Source organism: Spea bombifrons, chromosome 4 (assembly GCF_027358695.1).
Source record: "Spea bombifrons isolate aSpeBom1 chromosome 4, aSpeBom1.2.pri, whole genome shotgun sequence".
NCBI lineage: Eukaryota > Metazoa > Chordata > Amphibia > Anura > Pelobatidae > Spea > Spea bombifrons.
Genome location: NC_071090.1, coordinates 51,496,531 through 51,520,102, shown reverse-complemented (window position 1 = coordinate 51,520,102; position 23,572 = coordinate 51,496,531). Strand labels below are relative to the sequence as shown.

The following is a 23,572-nucleotide window of genomic DNA, read 5'->3' as shown; positions in this document are numbered from 1 at the left end:
TTTTGTATGTTTTGTTGTATTTGCAACTTAGTCATCTTTTCAGTATTGAGACCTCCGTCCCTCTATAAGGGTCTGATTATGTGAATACAAGTATATGAATAGCCTATACAGTTAAATGGAGATCTGGATAAAGCTACACATTGTAAACTTATTCCATACGAAGCAAAATACATCTGTCATCCGCATTCTTTCTGTTCATTTTTTCCCTGTAGGCAGCTGTTGAAACTTTACATAAAGAAACCAAAGATGCCGTAGTTTCTGCCACTCTGTACAGTATTTTGACAGATTATTGATGTGCACATAATTGTTATTACTAAGGCATCATGCTGCATCTTAAAGGAAGTGAATCTGGAAATATTTTATAAACTGTTTGCTATGGTATGGCACTGTAGTTAAATATTCAGGTGATCCATCTTGCAGATGTTACATATCACGCTGTCGAATGCTACCACACACTGTGTAAGCTTACCTCCCTCTCAATGTTCGGTGTTGAAAGGGGACCAGAGATTGGTGCCCCCCCCATCGATTTCTGTTATGATTCACTGCTATGTTTGAAGAAGTGGATATCTCTATTCACTCGTTCACAGCAGTCCCAGGTGAAATCATGAGGAATAAGAACTCGGCAGTAATGCCTCAAGTGCTGCATCAAATATATGCAATTCCCAGACTGTAACTATGGAAATGATAGCCAGACTATGTAAATAATTGTCTATACTTGCATGCAGTCAGGTACTATAAATATGCCTGCGTTATCTAAATAACTGTTAGAAGAAACTCATCTATGTTCGTACAATCTTCTTTTCTTTAATGAAGCCGTCAATCCTGCTTTCTTGAAATATACAAATTAGGTTTGGGTGTATATACAGTACTGTACAACCGTTTTAGGCAGGTGTGGAGAAAATGCTGTAAAGTAAGAATGCTTTCAAAAATAGACATGAAAATAGTTTATTTTTTTATCATTCAACAAAATGCAAAGTGAAATCAATGGTTGGTGTGACCTCCTTTTGCCTTCAAAGCAGCATCATTTCTTTTAGGTGCACTTGCACATAGTCAGATATTTTGCAGGCATATAGGTAGATGTATAATTAAACAATTAGACCAACTAGGTGTTAATTATTGTTAATTTAGTATGTAGGTTGAAACACAATCATTAACTGAAACAAATATAGCTGTGTAGGAGAAATAAAATTGGGCGAGGAGAAGCCAAAGTCACCAACAAGGTAAGATTGCTAAAAGTCATACAGCATGTCAAGCACAGCAACAAGGGACAGGTTATTTATACTGCATCAGCAAGATCTCTCCCAGGCAGACAGGTGTTACTAGATGTTCTCTCCAGGCTCTTTTGAAGAAACACAAAGAAGCAGGCAACGCTTAGGACAATAGACAGAGTGGTTAGCCAAGGAAATTTACTGCAGTAGATGAAAGACACATCATGCTTACTTCCCTTCACAATCAAACAGTGGGACCCTGGTACACCTATCTACTGTGGTCAGAAGGTGGTCTTCATGCAAGACTTGCGGCCAAAAAGCCTTACTTTCAACATGGAAACAAGGCCAAGAGACTCGACTACTAATGAAAACACAGGAACTAGGGTGCTGAAAAATGGCCTGATGAGTCAAAACACTGAACAGTGAAGAATGGTTGAGGTTCCTTGCAGGTTTAGGGATGCATTTCTGCAAATGGAGTTGGGGGTTTGGTCAGAATTAATGGTCTCCTCAATGCCGAAATGTTCCATTATGCAATACCTTCAGGGAGGTATCTGAATTACTCAGACTTATTCTGCAGCATGACAAAGACATTTTCATTAAAACTATGTTCAGTGTAAAGGAGTACTAGACGTAATGTTGTGGCTCCCACAGAGCCCTAAACTCAACGTCATCGAGACTGTACATGGAGTACATGGAAAGAGAAAAGCAACTGAGGCTGCCTAAAGCCACAGAAGAACTTCAAGATGTTTGTAAAAAAGCTACCTGGCAAGTCCCTGTGTGCAACTGTACCTAGAAGAACTGATACTGTTTTGAAGACAAAGGGCAATCACACCAAATATTCATTTCAATTAGATTTTTATTCTGTTCACTCACTTTGCATTTTGTTAAATGATAGAAATAAACTATTAATATGTCTATTTCTGAAAGCACTCTTAGTTTACAACATTTTTTCACTTCCACCTCAAATCCATGTAATATATAATTATAATTACCTGTTGACATTTCCTTCTCATTAAACATTATTTATATTATATACTATAATTGACACATCATGCTGCAGGATATTAGCTTTAATGATGTAAAATTAAAGCTTCTGATTTTAATGTAATTTAAATATATTGGAAAACATTAAAATATTTGTTGAAATAGGGTTTACTATACCTTTAACCTATCTTTCAAATTGTTTTTTAAAATTATAATACCAACTAAACCCAAGGCGCTGAAGCTATAACGTTTGGTAGCTAATCCACTATAGGACTTATGTGGTGAGCATTAGGATTTCGCATCACATCTGCAGTCACTTGCTTTAGTTGTGTAAAATGACTGTTGCGATTCAAATCTTAAGCAACTAACCTGATGAATGGGAGGACAAGGAGTATGACATTGCATGGTTACTTGGGCATCACATTATGTGACTCTTATTTACTCAGAGCACCAGGTAGCGCAGAACCTTAGTACTGTTCTCAAAGGGCTCTATGTCATTAAATGCACATTTCTCTTTGTGTTACTGCAATTTTGATTGGTTAGAATGAGAATGTTAGACATGTGATTTATGTGTCCGTGACAAATTCACCTTAGGTTTAAGGATACCCGTCGGCATTTTTCTCCAGTATAAATAATCAGCTTAGTTGATTTTTCCATTTCCATGTAATTGAATAATAATAATCTCTTTTGTTTCAGCTTCTAGCTTTTTGAACCTCGGTTTCATCTTGTGACAGAATCTGTTATACCAAGAAGTAAGGCTTCTGTATCTCAGCAGGAGAAGGCTAAGGCAGCTTAAAATAATGCAGGAGAAGAAAAGCTTATTCCATGGCAGAGCTTCTTTCATTCTCTTTCTGTGCCAAGTAATTACAGCACTGGAAGTACCACTTGACCGTAAGTATCGCTCTTTCTTTTACTTTGGTTCTAGCATTGGAGATCTGTTATTTCGGAACCCTGGTGGTTACATCTCTGCAGGAATCCGGATGCCTCTAGTTGTTCCATGGTTCTCCATTTGTTAGACTTTTGGCTACTGATAATCTTGTTATGACATATAGAGTAAAACATCTCTTATGTATGCATTTAAACTGCAGGGCCCTCTTAATTATTTTTATTGCATTAGACACAACAGGCAATCACCTATTTTTCTGTTAAAAGGGACATCTCACAAAAAAAAGAGTCTTAAATAGAAACGTAGTGTGGCACTGAAGAAAAGTAGAGTTTGATTAGACGCTGTTCCAATAAATGTTTATCTGCAAATCTAGAGGCCACCAATGTTGACATTCAATATGGTAGGTCTTTCCAAACTTGGCTATCACACTGAGACGATTCTGTATGCTAATGAAGTCCAACTTATGCAACTAAAGTCCCTTTGCCCATAAACCTCAATAAGTCAGATGGTCCATCTGAGCAATTAAGCCAAATATAGAATCATGTAACCCAGGTGTAAAAATATTGAAGTACCGTATTTGCTCGATTATAAGACGAGGTTTTTTTCAGAGCAAATGCTCTGAAAAATACCCCTCGTCTTCTAATCGGGGTCGTCTTCTAATCAGACCTCAAACAGAGGTCTGATTAGGAGACTAAGATCCAGATCCCCCGCACCGCTGCAGGGGACCTGGATCCTCCTGTCTCCCCCCTCCCCATCATACACACACTTACCGGTGCTTCCTGCTGTGTTGCCGGGGCAGCGGGTTGACGTCTACGCGATTCGCGTAGACAACGTCCGCTGCAGCCGGAAGGAGGTGTGGCTAGCAGCGGGGGTTGTCTGCGTCCTTCGCGTACACCTTCCCCGACTGTCAGAGACCAGAGTTGCCCGCTCCGGTGCGGGGAACTCTGATCTCTGACCTCTGACAGCCGGGGAAAGTATACGCGACGGACGCATACAAACCCCCGCTGCCAACTCCACCTCCTTGCGGCTGCAGCGGAAGGCGACGTCAACCCGCTGCCCCGGCTGGAAGCACCGGTAAGAGAGGGCTGAGAGGGGAGAGGGGGGTGAGAGAGGGGGAAGGGGGGGTGAGAGAGGGGGAAGGGGGGGAGAGAGAGTGTGTGTGTGTGTGTTAGTTAAATGGGGGTATAGGGTGTGTGTGTGTGTGTGTGTTAAATGGGGGCATAGGGCATTTCTGGAGTGGCGTTAAGGGGGCATTTAATAGAGCACTCTGCCTCCTGAAATGCCTTATACCTCCCTATATGCCATTCTTCCCCATAATATGCCTTTTAACCCCCCTAAATGCCAGAGTGGCATATAGGAGTATAAGGCATTTCTGGAGGCAGAGTGCTCTATACAATGCCTTTTAACTCCCTTAATGCCACTCTGCCTCCTGAAATGCCTTATACCTCCCTATATGCCACTCTGCCCCATAATATGCATTTTAACCCCCTAAATGCCAGAATGGGATATAGGGGTATAAGGCATTTCTGGAGGCAGAGTGGCACATAGGGGGTCAAAAGGCATACCATGGGGCACAGTGGCATATAGAGGGTTAAAAGGCATATCATGGGCCACAGTGCCATATTGGGGTGGCAAGCCTGGGGGCAGATGTGCGTAACTGGGGGACAGGTTGGAAAATACAAGAAATAAAAAACAAAAAAAATATTTTTCTCAATCATAGCTTTTATTAAAAAAAATAGTTGACATGAATTAACATTTACTGGTAAAACTTTTTTCCTTTGGGGTCGTCTTATATTCAGGCTTTTTCTTTTTTTCCTAAGTTAATATTCAGATTTTGGGGGGTCGTCTTATAATCAGGGTCGTCTTATAATCGAGCAAATACGGTACATCTTCAATAACCAAGGCAAGACTGTAGAACTTTTAAATCAGATTATTGTATTGATTTTAAGACGTGTGACTTAGACGGTATCCAAAAAATTGAGGTGTCTCAGCAAGCACTGGAAAGGCAATGGATTTTTGAAGACATTTATAGAAATTCAAACCCTTCATAACAGTAAATGTAGCCACAGGGGGTTTTCTTTGTTGCCGGTTTTATGTAAGCATTGGTTTTCTTTTTCATAGAAATGAGGTCAAAGCGTCTCTGCTCCTTTTAGTTCCTAATATTGCACCCTTGTCTGTCTATACCGCTCTTCCTTATCACCTTCCTTGCATTCTTTGTGGTTTCTTGTCACTAACAGAAAGTTTCTTACATTTTTGTTTACCTTTTACAACTGCGGATTCTCTTGTTGGGGGAAAAAGCCAAACTCCTAGAGCAGTGTAAGTTTCTGTGCCTTGCGAGGCAGTCTGCAGCCGGTGCAACCGAAGCCGTTTGATTCATATTGCTTTTTACTACCATCTGGGTTTATTTTGCTGTGTTTGCTGTGGCTGTTTACTTTTTTACATCTAATTCTTGTTTTTTTAATTGTTTTAGAAAAACACACCCTTGTGTATATTGTTTAAAGTTAATTTACTTGATTCATTTTTTTAAGTGCTTTTGTGTACAATTTTGTTTTTATCAAACTTCCTTTTAATGGTCACATTTAAGGAGATAGTTTTATGTAAACAATAAAGTAAACTTTTATATAGTAATATTAACTTTTAATATTCAATACATCATTTTGTATATTATATTTATAGTCAATGTTACATTACTACACTTTTGGAGTCAAAAGGTTGCAAGGTTTGTAATGGCCAACAAAATAATGATGTCTTGAACTTCCAGAACTGTCTCCTGGCAATTTGAGCAGGGGGTATTTATAGAATAGAAAGTGGGTTTAGAAACTTAAGACGTGTCAAGCTCCTTAAATGTTAAAATTGGAATTTTGTTTGATATCTTGTATTGTAGTCTCCCAAGCCATATTACAAAGTGAACTGGATCTTTTCCATGAACATAGCCTTCAGATTGTAAAACCCAAAATTTAAGTCACTATACTACCACCCCATCATCATACTACCACACGCTGATGTTCCTTACTGCACCTATTATTTTCTTAACTTTGATTATCGTAGATCTGTCATAATCCTACCTATAATTATTTTTTTTTACTATCTGTAATAGAGGCATTAAGCTGGCTTTATCGCGCTTAATGAATTTTGCCTTATCGTTGCTCACGAACATTTTAATTGTTATATGCTACACAAACTGGTAAATGCTATAATTTAAATAGCCAAAATCATGTTTTTTTTATATTAATCACATTTTATTTACAAAGAAAACCAGAAAACGTTTTCTCATAACATAAGCTAATTATGGTGTGAGACATTTTTGTTATTTTCTGAGTGCTTATGTGTTTGGGTATACAGTATAATAGCAGTAGATATTGTGGATAAATGGCATTGATTTGCATCCGTGTTTCATGTTAATGTGTTATACTGACATTAATTATGTTTTCTATTATGTTTCTGGACATTTTATGCTGTTCGTAAATCATAATTCTCTTGAATGTATTTAAATGTATATTTCTTATGAAATGTGATGTGTCAAGCAGGCTTTTTTATTTTTTATTTTGTATTTTTATTGTCTTTTGCTAAGCTTCAGTCACATTATTGAATTGCTTGCCGTTAATTTATATTGCAGGTTCTGCATTCAGTGGATCGCTTGTTTTCTGCATGCTTTATTATATATCGTATGTCAGGAGGTATTTAAATGATTGACACATTGATACTTATGAAAACTAGAATACTAATGTTTTTTCCTTTTAATTCCTGAACATAATTTACTGCAGTACCACAGCCTCCAACTATTACCCATCAGTCACCAAAAAATTATATCGTGGATCCAAGGGAGAATATTGTGATTCAGTGTGAAGCAAAAGGGAAACCTCCCCCCACGTAAGTGTCTTATTCTTATATTCGAGTCTTCAAAAGACAACGGATCTGTTTCCTATTATTAGCGCCAGATACAAGTCTCTGCTTCACCATCACTCCAATTTCAATTGCCTTAATTGTTGTGAGTTTCCGGTTCAGGGATGCTGCAGTGTTGATTGAAAATATGTCAAAGTAATGATATACAGTTGACTTGATTTAATGAGAAAACATATTGATCAGGAAGCCATTTTAAAGTGTTGAGTGATTTTTGGCTTATAGCAATATGTGCAGGCCCTCCTATGGGTCTTAGCAAGAAGTAACTGTACGAATAAGTACCTGCATCAACCTCATGCTGTTATCTGACTCATACTGTTTTCCGACTTTCTGCATTGATAGAAAGTTAGGTGGGAAGAAAAGTCACATTAATCACTCTTTGGTGAGTTTAGCTATAATAATTATGCACTTGCTATGAAGTTGTAACATGCACACACTCTTTAAATGTCCTAAAGCAGGTGAAATTTATATTATCTACACTTATAGCAAACGATATAGTAGTACCTAAACATAAAATGTTCTACTTTGTAATCTGGGAATTAATTAGAAAATATTGCAAATTATAAAATCTATTGAACACTAGGTAGCTCCTTTATTCATATGAAGATATGAATATTTGTAATCATTATTTTTAATATGACAGCTTTTCTTGGACACGCAATGGAACTCATTTTGACATAGATAAAGACCCGCTGGTAACAATGAAACCAAATTCAGGGACCCTGGAGATCAATATCATGAATGGTGGAAGGGCAGAGGCATATGAAGGGGAGTATCAATGCACAACTAGCAATGATCGTGGAACTGCCGTATCCAACAACATTGTCATCCGCCAGTCCAGTAAGTGCACCGTGAAATCAACAACCTTAACTGGAAATACTTTCATCACGTGGAATATTTTTTATAATTCACTTTTAAATGTTTTCAATGTTTATTTTTTGCACTAATTATTACTATGAAGAACAAAACTAAAGTACACAAATTTTAATGTTTCTAGATGATCATTATTTCAAGCACTAAAATTTTCTGTTTAATTCTCTTATTTTTTGTTTCTTTTCTTTGATTAAAGACATCTATAAAATCATCCAAACCATCTTGCTAGAAGGTAACAGCAAACCATGTAATGCTCTGGCATGATATTTCTTACGTCCCTCTGAACATTCCTCGTTGTTGAACCCTAACGCACCCGAGCACTTGAATGTTCTGTCCAATCTCTCTGATGAGATTGTTGACCACTTTTTCCTTGTAAACCTGGGTAATGCGCATCCAATATCAGCTAGGACCTGATAGCTTCACATCAGAACAGTCTAAAAGTTAAAATTAGGTCATTATGGCTCATTCAGCCTGAAATTAGGCTAATGTTAATAGGATAAAGATTAAAATGAACAGTGACAATTTCATGTGTCCTCACACAGAGCTACATGTGTTCATTGTAGATATAATGCCAGAGGTGAAAAATAACCTTCATTATTTTTTTTTATATGGTCATTAGTAAAACACCTCATTTGCTTACATTTATTTTATATGTATGCTGTTTATATTTTTTATTTATTAACAACACTTTTTCTACATTACCCAGTGTTTATTTTAAATATTATTGTCAATTGCACATTCACCCTCTTTGTCATAAGTACAGACCCTTTGTTTTCCTTTTCTCAAACCAGATTTTTCCTGAATGTGTTTTTCTGAAGAAAAAAAGTTTATTTTTTTTATATGGTTCATAATGTAGTTCTGGATATTTGTAGCAATGTAGCAATTTTCTTTTTACATTTTTTTCACAGTCATTTTAACCACTAGAAAGTGACATAAAATAAGAACCTGGCCTTTTATACTAAGAGATACATTTCCTCGCTTTGTGGAATTCATGTACAATATCTGTTGATTTTTAAATGAGATGACTGATGAATGCATACCTCACAACGTGGCTGAAGAGGGACGCTCTTATTTTAGGAGGTGTAGTTAGAGCATACCTGGGAACTTCCCAGTGTTGGCTACCTGGAGTGGTGTGTGGCCGAGATCAGGGAAAGGGCTAGTCTCAGTTAAACATAAAAGTGATAAGAAGAAGAATCAAAGCAGAGAGTAGGTGGAAGCCGGATAGGGTGTGGGCATTATTCCTGGCTAGAGACCAAACATATTATCCTAAACCCCGGGAAAGCAGCCCTTTACTTGGAGACTCCCAAGTTCCCATGTATGGGTTATAGACATGGCAAGGCGGTGGAACTTTAAATACAAAAAAAGCAAAACCCCACCCTAATAACCATACAAAGACAAATTTTGAAAATGACAAATATATACATACTACAGTCAAGGAATCAGCGCACATCCAGTAAATACTACTTAAATGCACATTTCTGAAGCAGAAATATAAGAAGCAGAACTGTGCTAATATTTTTAGGTAACTTTGCCACCATTGTAGATATGTATGTATGTATGTATATATATATATATATATATATATATATATATATATATATATATATATATATATATATATATATATATATATATATATATATATATATATATATATGAAGAATACATATTTTATGTTTAAAGTTAAATGTATACATTTTCTGCTGTTTGTATACATATTATTGTGCTTTTTAAGGTGTCATACCCAACAAGTATTCTGAGTTCCTAGAAAAGAGTTAGGGGTGGAAAGAGGGACAGATATCTTTGGAAATGTCCCTTATAAGTAGTGACACTTAGCAGGTATTGAAATGCAACAGCTGTTGGTTATTACCTAAGCTTCATCTTCTAAAGCTAGCTGGTACATATGAGTATTGAGGAGGCACGACATTCTGAATAAAGAATGGATGGTGATATTTTATGGTATACTTTTAACGCAGGTAGACCTTACTCCTTACTTAGTTAATTGCGTCAGACAGTTTACCATTGTTCACCAGGAGTGGCTGGTACTGAAATAGTTATGGTAAGCCCTAGAAAGGCTTGAGCATTAGTGATTAACTTAAGTCAATCAAGTGGAGCCATGGTGAGAATTCACAGTAGGGCAGCTACTTTAGAGATGTCTATAAGTTCAAAACCATTTAGATTGTATTTTCCACACACTCCCGTGACATTTAAATGGAAAATCTCAGTTTGAGCTATTTGCTTTTCTGCTGTGAGAATTGTACGCGGTACAGAAATAAGGAATTCTTTAAAGTACAAATTGCGAAGATTCCTGAGATTAGATGAAAGTTTAGGAATTTAAGTTGTCATCTTAAATTTGCATTGGTATACAAAACCATATTGTTAAAAATAAAAACTCCTGAAAACAATGGTAACCTTGTTTGCTGCTCCTGAAGAGACACCACAAGCACCTCAATGTCAAGTCAAGATACTGATGCTTATATATTCGGCCTTGTATTTCCAGTCTCATTGCCCTTATCGGTGGATCAATCTCATTGCCCTTATCGGTGGATCAGTCTCATATGCTGATGGAGATTTTTCTTCTAGAATGGTACAATACATTCTTGAGTGATGACTTACCATAGGGCAAGGTTCTCTGTTCTGAAGTAAGCATAGGTTCACCATTCTCAAGTAAGCTGGCCTCAGACATATTTACAGTATGCTTTATCTAAGAATTTTCTTTTAGGTATTACCATTTAAAACCAACACAAACCAACACAAAACATTTATCTTTACTTTAGATGCTATACCATGAGTTGAGCGGAAATGTATCACTGTAATTGTATCTAACTTACTGTTCTTTTTTAACAGGATCTCCCCTCTGGACAAAGGAAAAGATTGAACCAATAGTAATACAGCATGGTTTACCATTGGTTCTACCATGCAGACCTCCGAAAGGATTACCTCCTCCTATTGTATTCTGGATGGATAACTGTAAGTTGTTTTTGTTCATATAATTAGAGTATGTAAAATTGCGTCTTCCACTAAGTATTACAAAAACCTTCCCAATCAAAAAACCTTCTCTGTTATATGTGAATGTTTTAAAGTCTAAGATTTTCAGGATACTGTAGTCATAAATGTTTTCAAATACATTGTCAAAAGAGCATGTCTGACAAGAGGGACATTGCGCTATGACGGCGTAGGCTGTCATAACACGACATGCAGTTTTGACTGGCGTGGTGCATTAAACTAGGAATCAGAGGACACATGACTTACAGCAGATAATGTATGTTGTGTTTTCATGCACACAGACTTATCCCCACATATCAGAACATTGATACATTGAACAGCTCACCCATACTATTACTATATCCCAGTATTCTTTCTGCCAAAAAAAACCAAAACAGAATATGTTAACATAGTACTTTGCTACTAATAAAACATACAATAGCTCCAAATGGCAAGACAATATTCAAGGTGATGTTGGCAACTTATTGCATTGTTCCCTTTTTTCCGTAGCCTTCCAGCGGCTGCCTCAGAATGAAAGAGTCTCTCAAGGTTTAAATGGAGATCTTTTTTTTTCCAACGTTCAGCCAGAGGATAGCCGTGATTTCTACATTTGCTATGCAAGATTCAATCTTACTCAGACAATACATCAGAAGCAGCCGATCTCTTTAAAAGTTTTATCAAGTAAGTCACAGGCATTGCACTTCATATCCGTTTATATGTTTACTCTGTATCTTTTATTTTTTTCTTGTAATAAATCATGTGTTTTCAATGTCAGACCTTAATTCATCTTTTCAGTCTTACCAGCTTTTTAGAAACTCCATCATACACAATTTACTATGACATCAGGTTCACTTCTAAGGCTATCTCCACTTTGTATCTCAGTATGTCTGATACACCCGTGCACATCCCCTGCGCTTGGGTTTTTGTGGAAATATCATCTTAGCCAAACATTATCATAATTGGACATTTCCAGATATTGTTGAACTCATACCAATATTGTGCTTGATATGTATGCATGCTAGGAAGTACTTTTTTAGTTCCAGTAAGTATACAGTGTCTTGGTAAACAATAGAGGGAATGTCCTAATTACATAGTAAAATACCGTGCATGTTCAGCAATAGCTTGACCTTTGATGTTGAGAAAACCCTTATTAACCCATATTAAGTAAATATTTTTTCTTGGACAAAGCCTGATTTCTGGCACCAATTTAGATTATACACATGTAACCTAAATATTGCACACAGCAATGATGTTTAACAAGTTATTTGGAGATTAGTTCTGCAATTTCAAAGACTGCTTTAGCTCTTTTCAGCGACCATTGGAGCAGGTAAAAAAAGACAGCAGTCGCTAAGGATTGTGCCACCTTCTTCACTTAGTTAAAGATCATGTTAACCTATTTGGGGAGGTTGTCTAAGTTGTCAGGGCTGCTGCTTCCGCTGATACATCTGAAACCCAACTTCAGAATTGTCAGGGTTAGTATTTAAACTATAATTCGGAATAGTGAAACGGTCCTGACTTGACTCCTGTTTAAGTTGGTATAAGCATGAACACATCTGATCAGTTTTAACCAGGTTGAAGGACTAAATCTCTTCTGGAAATCCTACACCTCCTATTGTGCTCAGCAGACTTTCCAGGTGTTGGATTGAGAGATGGTGGAGCAAAGGACCTGCAATCTTACTTTGCGGTCTTCCAGTGGGACCGCACCATTAACACTGCATTTTAGGCTTAGGCTTATATGTTTAATGTCTCATTCTGTTTATTTCAGTGGATTCAATGAATGAAACTATTGCAGCTAATTTAAGTGACACTGAGTTGTATGGTGGTGAGTTTTGGGAAACAATATTCAAACAGTATTCCATTTAATACTAGAATTTAGGACTAACTTTACTTTCATGGTCACCTAACATGTACTCTCACTAATTTGTTCTTCTTAATCAAACTTCTATCTGTATCTTACAGATTATGTTCTGGTATTTTCTCAACATTGTTGTCAGTATTGACGCAGTTTCACATAAACAAGATCTATTTCACTAAACAAGCAAAGCATTACACACATTTCATAGCACAAAAACATATTTGCAAAATTCTGATATATGTGTAGCTTCTTAGCAATTCCATTCATTGCAGAGTAAACAATCCATTTTAAACAGCTGAGAGGCACATGGTACCTGAAATGTCACTTGTAATGTTTTACACTTCTCAGCCAATACAAAGGTAAATGGAAAATGTACGAAAAGGTACGAATTACAGAAAATTCCTGTGCAGAAAAACAGCTTCTTCTGAAAGAGAACCTCTTCACATTAGACATACTTTAGTTCACGCACAAGCTACACAAATAGGTAATCTGCATAGAAATGTGTAATTTATTAAACTCTGAACAACTCTGAAACACAAAATACATAATTAAAATTATATCTACAGAGTAACCACATAGTCACACCAGAAAAGCAGACAGGACAGCAAGCAGGTTCCTTCATTTGAAGGAATGTACTGTCACATTTAGTACTTTGAATGAACCATTGGTTTATTAGTGTGTTGGGATACGCACATGACTTTCAAAGAGGTTGATAAACCATATAAACCATGATAAACCATATCTGATTATGGGAATACAACTCACATTATCACTGAGAATTATGGGGCTATGCAGGCCAAGTTTAGCTAAAGAGTCAAATGTTATCTTCCTTCTATCAAGAAACATATATTTCTTCTTGGGGAAAATGTGTGAATCTTGAAAAGGCAGTGCTTTTTTCCAGTTCTTGTTTTCCCTTTAGGATCACAATGTAGGTGCGTTTTGCTGCTAGTGAAATGTAATAAATAGGCAGCAATTCTCTTGAAGCTTCTCTACATGTCGTGAGATCAAAAGCATTATATATTCAGAAAATGTCATTTTTGAAAACTTTAATTTTAGAACTGCTAAGATGAATTCCATGAGGGTCAATTTAAGTGTTCAAAGTTAGATGTAAAATCCCCTAGCATTTGCATAATCAAGCAAAAAAAACCTATTTTCTATTCCCTTTTCAAAGATTCACAGTAAAATCGCTATAAATAAGACATAGGTATCCACAGGATATCGCTTTTGAATCATCACATGGTTTCATTTACATTCAGTAAGTTCATTAAAAGAGACAACTATTTCTGTTTTCTTCTTTTGCTTTTGAAAATTAAAATATGCAAATATCTCACATAATGAATGTCAGTAATAATGTTGCATGCCTTGAATAATAGTTGGTCTGTATACTATCCTAGAATCCATTATTCATATTTCTAATTCAAAGTCTATGTCTTTACATCCCTGTCAAATAACCATATCTCAGCTCCAAAAACAATGCATTATTTTTAACTTAAAAGAAATCAAACTAAAAAAGCTTGAAAATATTTTGTTTTTCTTTCCAGATAGTCCAGCCGGTGAAAGACGCCCAAGCCTTTTGGTTCCTAAAGGGGCCACAAGTAATAAAACTGTGCTCAGGGGAGATGTGCTTTTGCTGGAATGTATAGCAGAAGGACTGTAAGTAACGAGCTATCGTTTTCCATGTAACTCCCTGAGTTTATTGGTTAGTCCTTAAAGGCCAGTGACTGATAAATCACTTTCTTACATCGGCCGCTTACACATTTACAGCGTGAATTGCGTGTATCCAGCAGGCGGACGTACCCTAAATAAATAACCTGGAAAGAGTTGTGAGCAAGAAGCACCAATGGCCAAGGGCACATCTGATCCGGCTACAAATGTCTGGTCCTAGTAGTAATTAAACCTGAACTTAAAGATGTAACCTAAAGTAGTTATTTCCAATTTAAAGGCATCTTAGTAAGAATTTTGTTTAAAGGGGTAAAATAAGCACTTAATAGGCTACGATGAATCCTTGTAATGTGACCGTGGAGGCAACTAGAACCCATCGGCCTTTTCAAGGCAGGGTTAACCTTACTTTGCAGTCGTCTTTCAAATAGTACCCATGCCACAAATAAAGAAGCAAAGAAAACCATGCCAAAAAGGCCAATATATTATATCTAGTATATTACTAGCAACTGACCTTTTTAAAGTATTAATAACTTTATACGGTCATATAATTTAATGGGAAGACTGCAGAAATTGTAAATGAAAAGAACAGCAATTTTACATATATGTCTTCTAGCAGATTTTCTTTTGCACTGCCTAATTTTCACATACAATATATGAATCATTTTAATGTGTCTTTAGTGTTTATTTCGTAACTTTTAGCACCAAATGAAATAGTCTCATTTACACAGTGCATAAATGTATTTCATTTTCAACCCTTCTTCATTTCATTCCACGGAGACAGAAGTCAATGTTTCACTCCATTGATTTAAAGCCTGTAGGTTGTGGTAGCTTGCAGATAAATAATTTTTCAGCGACACCTTAATGGGTCATTTTTACATAGCATACAATCGCTGTAGTGATTGTCCTCCGTCCATAACTTCTCTTATATTAAATGCTGGTGCACACAATATTTAAATAAATTGTTTAATAAATATAACATAATATATTTATTTTATTTTGTTGTTTAAAGTTAAATTATTTATTGCATGTACAAGCTTCACACTTGTACAGTATTTGAACGCATATTTATGTTTTGGGTTAAATGTCAGATTTATTAGGTGCAACTCGATGAATAGTAATCTAAAGAGAGCAAACAGCAGAATCATCATATCTGTTGCTCCAAAACCAAGCATTGAGGTTTCCAAGACCTCTTTCATGTGAGATCAGTTTTCTTGTCTTAGACCAAAAATTCAATTTTTCAAGGCATGTTCCTTGAGAGAGAATTATTGTGCTTATTTTGTTTCTGAAAAGCAATAAAATACTCAGTTTAGTTTAGCAGTGTGCCGGGGGTTCTTTTTTGTGTGTTTTTCTTTTGTTTAACCATTCCTGATATTTTACAGGCCCACACCAGACATCCGCTGGAGTAAAGAAGGGGCTGAGCTGCCTAGTGACAGAGTTTTCTATGAAAACTATAATAAGACGCTAAAGATAATTGATGTATCGGAAGCCGATTCTGGAAAATACAAATGCACGGCCAAAAATATCTTGGGGTCAACTCACCACATCATAACAGTCATTGTGAAAGGTATGCACATGGGCCAAGCTTAGTAAACAAAGCCAAAAAGGTCCAGTTGCTCAGTGGCTTTGGCCTACAGTCTTCCGTTATGTAGAAGTGAATGAGTTTAAAGAAGTAATCACGAATCACTGTATTCAAGATAATCAGAGGGATGCCTGTATAGCAATCCCAACACAGAAATGCAATTACATATCCTCCTAAATTTCCAACTTTTTTTTTCATATCAAGCTCTGTGCAGATTTATTAAGCTCTATAAATGGAGCATGGCTTAGAGACCCATATTTTTTTTTCAGCATTTTATTATCGTTTTTTTTTTCCCCGAGAAGCGGAGAAGAAGCTGGTTACCATGGTGATCATCCGTAATGCTTTCTATTCTTGTCCAAGTGATTTACGCTATATATATCTAAAGAAGGAGAAGCAAACAGACCAACTGCAATATTGCACATGTTCGCTTGTATAGAGATAATGGATTTGCAGGGTGTGCATTGAAGCAATGGCTAAAAGAAGAAATACTGTACATACTGTACATAGAGTGTAATGAGACTTCACTTTTTATTACCGACCAACACGATCGCTGCTGCAATGCTACACCAAATCATGCATTTTAAATCATTTTTAATACAGTTAGCCGTGTTGGGAACCATGGCTAATGAATATTATTTTGCATGACCAAAAGTGTCACAAACAATCCTTATTTATAATAATAGAATATATAATATGTATTTTGTTATAAACTACAAAGATTTTCTATATATTTAATCTGACCTCTGAAGTTCCGAACGCCTATGGAACTTTACATTTTCTCATGAGATATTTAAGCAATATAGTTATTCTTACTAGGATCCTTTTACAGGGATACCATTTACAAGGCATGAGCAAGGATCTTCCTTATTTATAGCATGGATGATAAAATAAAGAGATGGAGTGGCACGAAATAGTTCTGATCCAGGGGTTAACTTATGTACAAATAGGATTTGTAGGTGGGCGTTAATATGGGTTATGGAGTACCCCCTTAAGCTTGTTCCTTGTTCTTTTATGAGAAGGCCCATTGACATATCCCTTACAGACCTGGTGGAACATTCCTACACTAACCCTGAATGATTCCTCAGCTTCTTGTTCATATACGCTCTCAGATGACACTTTATTTGAGTATTGAGTACAGTTACACATTCACCTAAAACTTACTGCATCGTATTCTGCATTGATAATCATGTTCATTCCATGTGTAAATATTTTTAGCCGCACCTTATTGGATAACTGCACCCCGAAACCTGGTGCTGTCTCCAGGAGAGGATGGAACCCTGATCTGCAGAGCTAACGGAAACCCTACTCCAACAACCACATGGCTTATCAATGGAGTGCCCATTGAATGTACGTGTCATTACCTTAAACTGGCTTTATCTGGAGACATTTTTGCTATGTAAATCACATCTCCAGTACATCTTTATTTGGTTAATTTACTTTTTCTTTAATCTTAAATGAAGAATGTAATATTACTTGTATTATTTGCTACCAAACAATTATGCAGTAATAGACAGAGCAGCTGCAAACATATTTATTATTGTTGTCTTTTTTTTGTAATTATTATTTTTTTCTTTTAAATTGACAGCGGCTCCTCCAGACCCAAGCAGAAGAGTCGATGGTGACACAGTGATATTTACTAAGGTGCCAGAAAGAGCCAGTGCTGTTTTTCAGTGCAACTCCTCTAACCAGTATGGCTACCTGCTCGCAAATGCCTTTGTCAATGTACTCGGTGAGATCAAATATTCTTAATTTCTGTCCTCCTTCTACTTTTAAGCTAAATAAATGTCAGGGGCAGACTTTTCTAAACAAGACACCTATTTTGTATGTAATGAGAATGTATACATTTATTGTACCACTTGTATCAAAAGACCGGTTCTCCCATTCCATTTGTATGTATTTCTACGTCTCCCGTATTAACCATAGACACTTTGTTGATGCTTTATAAGTACATAAGAATAAATAAGCCTAGTAATATTTTTTTTCTGTTTATAGCAATAATTGATATTCATTACCCATTTATTACAAAGAGGTAAATATTTTGCGGTGTGTATGTACGAATACCATTTGAATTAACTTTCTAGAAAGTCTTATTTACTTTTATAGTCCTTCTAATGCATTTGGGAATTAGTATACATTTGATACATTTTATGAGCTTAACTTATGCAGACGACTTCATCAAACTTGTACGTGTTCTGTGTTTTAGCGGAGCCCCCCCGAATTCTGTCTTCGAAGAAAGTTTATAAAGTTATAGCCAATAGAGCAGCTTTGTTACACTGCCCCTTTTTTGGCTCACCAATTCCTCAAATTGAATGGTAAGTGAGCATCGTTTACGGTCATTGGTTTTAATGCCCAAAAATGAGTTTTCAAGATAGATCTGCTTTTCAAATGTTAAGTAGTGGCCACTATATAACAGCAAAATCGATCATTTTAAAAAGTTAATACCCAAATCTATGGTTCTTTTGGGTATTTTGAGTTCATTTATATGAGCCATTAACTAAACCTGTTGATTGGATTGCTAGTTTTTTTAGTGTTTAAATTTGTTTGTTTCAAAACCTAGTTGCCATGAAATTTCAGAGACCACCAAAACATTACTATGGCTCAAGCAGTATACAAAATGAAAACTCTTTAAGTGTGTTGCTTATTGGATGCCAGCTGTATAAATGGTTGTTGTTATTATTTTTAAGGTTTAAGGGCACGCAGGCAAGTATTTTGCGTGGGAACGGATATGTGTTTCATGATAACGGGACATTAGAAGTGCCCGTGGCACAAAAAGATAGCAGCGGAACATACACATGCGTAGCAAGAAATAAATTGGGGACAGATCAGAGGACAATTGAGCTTGAAGTCAAAGGTAAACATTAGCTGACTTATTCATCCTTAAGACTTGTTTAATCTGTATTAAAGCTGTAAATTCAAAAATGTGAATTTTTATTTTAGATCCAACTATGATTATGACACCACCAGAATACAAGGTGGTTCAGAGACACGGTAATGCATCTTTTGAGTGCAAAGTGAAGCATGATCCAACGTTAGTTCCAGTGATATCATGGCTAAAGGACAGTGGTGATCTGCCTGTTGATGAAAGGTATTGTATCATTAGCGTGAGCAGTTGTATTAAATATTATTTTGTAATGATACATATAGTAACTATGATTCTGGGTAAAAGAGGAGCAAAGGCAAAATAACCCCTATGTAGCATCATAGTTAACAGAACTGTAACTTCCAGCTGATGCAAAATAAGGGGCGGGAACAGACTGGAGGTGACTAAGCGTCCCTGGCACTTTAAGGCCAGCGGCAACAATATGACATAATCTACGCAGCCGCACATTCGTTTTTAGGCTAACGTTATGCTTACGTTTTATTTAATACTGTTAAATAATATTTTGAAGTCCCTTTACCAAAGCATAATTTGTTCACTGTTACCCATTTAGGAAACCTTTTACAATCTACTGCTTAACTTTAGGTATAGTATTGTTCTTTGATTGTCTTGGATCCTTCGTATTGCCATATTGGAAAGCAGGCTGAAGGTTTTTTCTGCACGGCTGCTCTCAGAGTTTGAAAGCTACATGCCATCATTTCCATATGATACTCTGATGCAAAAATGTATTTACACACTGCAGTAACATATGAAAAAAGTAAACGTACCTAATAAAACGAAACAAAGTGACGTCTTATGTCGTTGCATAACCAAATGTTGCATACGCAATACATATAGGAATCATACATTTGTGTGTCTTTTCACTATGGAGTCAGATATGTGTTTGCAGGAATAGCATGTTATTTCCACCTTTACTGTGGGATTGCCAGTCTCTTCCCTGTTAGCCTGTATTTTACCTTGCTTGGTTTATAACATATACATGATTATTTCCATAATCAAAATAAGTTTCATAAGCATTTCCTATATATATATACCGTATTGGCTCGGATATAGGCCGCCCCCGTATATAGGCCGCACCCTAAAAGTTTGGTGCTTTTTTAAAGAAAAAGTTTTTTTTCTTTAAAAAAGCACCAAAAAAAACATGCTGCCACTCTGTCTCCCCCCCCGAGATACGCTGCCGCTGTCCTCCCTCCCCGCGATACGCTGCCGCTGTCCTCCCTGCCCGCGATACGCTGCCGCTGTCCTCCCTCCCCGCGATACGCTGCCGCTGTCCTCCCTCCCCGAGATCCGCTGCCGCTGTCCTCCCTCCCCGAGATCCGCTGCCGCTGTCCTCCCTCCCCGCGATCCGCTGCCGCTGTCCTCCCTCCCCGCGATCCGCTGCCGCTGTCCTCCCTCCCCGCGATACGCTGCCGCTGTCCTCCCTCCCCGCGATCCGCTGCCGCTGTCCTCCTCTGCCCCCCCTCCTCGACTTACTGGAGCAGACTCCCGGGTGTCTTGCGGGGCCGGCGAGGGACATCTACGCAATACGCGTATGCAACTTCCGGTACCGGAAGTTGCATGCGCGTATTGCGTAAATGTCTCCCGCCGGCCCCGCAAGACACCCGGGAGTCTGCTCCGGTAAGTCGGGGGTGGGCAGAGGTAAAACGCTTAGATAACCTCCCGTGCCGGCACCCCCCCCCGTGGGAAGTGCTGGCAGGGGAGGCTGTCTGAGCGTATCGGGGAGAAGGATGCAGGTCCCCTGCACCGCTGCGGGGGATCTGTATCTTAACCCCGCTGCCTGCCCGGCGCCCGGGACTGCATGTCCCGGGCGTCGGGCGCTAGAGCCCGAATATAGGCCGCACCCCCACTTTAAAAACTTAAAGTGGGGGAAAAAAGTGCGGCCTATATTCGAGCCAATACGGTATATATCCTCTTTGGTTAAGATTAAATGAAATTGTAACTGATTAGCGCATCGTAATATCATAATATTGACAATATAGTAATAGATGAGCAACCTACATAATCTATGTAAACTTAATAGAGACAGAAATCTAACTTTCACAATTTGTCCCATATTTTTATTATTTTGCAGAGTCACCATTCACAAAGAACGACTGACTATAAGGAATGTAACAGATAAGGACGAAGGAACGTACACTTGTGTAGCCAACACCACCTTGGACAGCGTCTCAGCCAGTGCGGTTCTCACTGTTGTTGGTAAGACATGCTGTATATGGATTCTTTGTTATGGTCACATGAACTTTGCCGTATTAACACTTTCCAGTGTCAGGAGTGTGAGTGCATACATCATTGTGTGAAATGTGTATCTCAGACCACTGTATCCACAGTGTTCCTTAAACATGGCTTGCTTTGTTTATGTAGACTTCTCAGTCTAACCTTGCTTAACCAGATAGGATGGCATTGGGCTGGATAGAGGCTGATATTGTCCAATCAGGAACCCTGCCGCTAGGTGTCCGTGCCCAGGAGTGTGAATAACGTCTGGCCTGGCGGTGCTGCTTGTTGGGAGGTAGACAGTAGTTGCCCATAAAGAAACCTGCAGCTCATTTAATAGCCAGAAAAGACATTACTGGTCCTGTAATATAGACTAATATTATATCTATATAATATATACAATAATTATTACACTTGAACATTCTCTCTATTTATTGAATACTCTTCTTCTTATACATCTAAATTACTATCCATTAGCTTATTATTCTTCCCTTTTTCTTCATTAATGTCCCAGGCATTTTCAACCCCTTTTTCACATAACTATTTGATACCATTTTACCCTATCAGTTCACAAGAAAAGTTATATGGAAATATAATATAACCAATCAAGCATGTACCGTATTTGCTCGATTATAAGATGAGGTTTTTTCCAGAGCAAATGCTCTGAAAAATACCCCTCGTCTTATAATCGAGGTCGTCTTCTAATCAGACCTCATTCTGCTTCGGCCGTGCTGCTTACTGGGCTTTGGTCGCGAGCAGCGTCTATGATACTAGCAGCAGGAGAACAGGAAGCTAGCACAGTCCTCACATAACTCTACCTCCCCCCTCCTTCCTCTGGGGGCGGAGCCAGAGAAGTTGCTCGCACAGCCGGGCCCCTGCAGAAGTCTGCGAGTGGGAGATCTGCAGTTCAGGTAAGGGGGTCGGGAGGGTTTTTGAGTATGTGTGATTAATGGAATGAATGAGTATTTAAAGGTTTGTGAATGAGTGTGTGTGTGATAGCATATATGTGTAAGGGGGTGTTGGTAGCATGGCATAGGGAGGCTGTAATCACACTACTATCATCCCCAGGTTCCAGCATGTACTGGCTGCCTTGGCTTGATAGGAGTGTGATCGCTGTTAGCATATATATATATATATATACCTCCAGAAATGGATTTTAACCCCCTATATGCCACTCAGCCCCATGATATGCCTTTTAACCCCCTATATGCCAGAGTGGAGGGGGTTAAAAGGCACATCATGGGGCAGAGTGGCAAATAGGGGGTATAAGGCATTTCTGGGGGCAGAGTGGCAAGCCTGGGACAGATGTGCATAACCGGGGAGGCAGGTTGGCAAATAAAAGGAAATAAAATATATAGATTTTTCTCAATCATAGCTTTTATTAAACAAGAAAAAATAGTTTACATGAATTAATATTTACTAGTAAAACTTTTTTTCCTATAGGGTAGTCTTATATTCAGGCTTTTTGTTTTTTTCCTAAATTAATATTTTGATTTTGGGGGGTCGTCTTATAATCGAGCAAATACGGTAATTATTATTTTTATTTATACAATGCGCTACAGTTAGTCTCCTATCCTTTTCAACAGTTATCTACAGTTAAAATACTAAACGATATGAGTTATAGCTGGGTTATGTTGGTTTTCAATCTGTACTAATATTTCTGTTAATATCCCTTGCAGCAGCTCCCCCTACTCCAACTGTATACAACGGTAACAATTCAAAAGTTTAAAACACATCTCTCCTTCACCATTTGACCAAATGCACGATTGTATTTGCTATTTATTGTGTTTGTGTTTATTCTTTTGATCATAACATTTTTTTTTGCATTGTGCATGATCTTTATTGCTATGAATTATTTTGTTGTTTGCAAAGTTATAAAGAAAGCATAGAACAAGACAAATCATTATTTTACATTTACATACAGCATTCTATTTCAAATCCATTTGCATTGGAAACATTCAGAAAGTATAAGCCGGCCATGTGTATATCTTTCATTATGGCAAATGAAATAAGAATTCTATCTCCTATAAGTAGCGCTGTATCCTACAGTAACAGTTGTGAACTATTTCAGATTTTATATTAACCAATGTTTTAGTTTTTGCAAATTGTCTAAAGCCAATAGTAAAATGTTTGGACAGTAATGAGCAGGTCATCAACAACTTTCCCACCAAGATGGAGATATTTCCTTTGTTCATCTTGTTGCATCCTATAGTTTATTTGCATTGTGTTGCTGTGGTCCTGCAAAGCATTATAGAGCTCCATTTCATGCTACGTTTCATTGCCATGTTAGATTTATCTGCAGCTTTATTTCGAACGCATGTGAAAGCCTTCTTCCCACACATGAATTTGGTGTTACGCTTCACCGACTCTTTTCTTTGCTCATCTGTCTTGGTGGCGTACGGAAGCTACATGTTTATTTTGCATAATAAAGCTTTTCAATTGCAGATCGCCCAAACCCACCTTTTGATTTGGAATTGACTGATCGCCTCGATAGAAGTGTGCAGCTATCTTGGGTGCCCGGAGACGACAACAACAGCCCTATTACAAGTAG

The 23,572-nt window shown here is 37.6% G+C and overlaps 1 protein-coding gene across 3 annotated transcripts in view; it reads left to right on the top strand.

The window, feature by feature from the left end:
* The window catches only part of NRCAM (neuronal cell adhesion molecule), a 73,816-nt gene that overhangs the window by 33,236 nt on the left and 17,008 nt on the right, over positions 1–23,572 (top strand). For 2 of the 3 annotated variants that reach the window (XM_053463090.1, XM_053463091.1), the window contains exons 2-18: positions 2,889–3,083; positions 5,377–5,394; positions 6,843–6,948; positions 7,622–7,818; positions 10,699–10,821; positions 11,347–11,517; positions 12,602–12,658; positions 14,233–14,344; positions 15,733–15,917; positions 17,148–17,279; positions 17,518–17,661; positions 18,136–18,244; positions 18,617–18,783; positions 18,870–19,017; positions 20,882–21,006; positions 22,701–22,730; positions 23,467–23,568. In XM_053463090.1, coding sequence (XP_053319065.1) covers positions 2,993–3,083; positions 5,377–5,394; positions 6,843–6,948; positions 7,622–7,818; positions 10,699–10,821; positions 11,347–11,517; positions 12,602–12,658; positions 14,233–14,344; positions 15,733–15,917; positions 17,148–17,279; positions 17,518–17,661; positions 18,136–18,244; positions 18,617–18,783; positions 18,870–19,017; positions 20,882–21,006; positions 22,701–22,730; positions 23,467–23,568 — 2,017 coding nt within the window. In that variant the 5' untranslated portion in view covers positions 2,889–2,992. Of the gene's footprint in view, positions 1–2,888; positions 3,084–5,376; positions 5,395–6,842; positions 6,949–7,621; positions 7,819–10,698; positions 10,822–11,346; positions 11,518–12,601; positions 12,663–14,232; positions 14,345–15,732; positions 15,918–17,147; positions 17,280–17,517; positions 17,662–18,135; positions 18,245–18,616; positions 18,784–18,869; positions 19,018–20,881; positions 21,007–22,700; positions 22,731–23,466; positions 23,569–23,572 lie in introns of those variants that run through there. The other variant, XM_053463092.1, reaches the window with a different exon arrangement.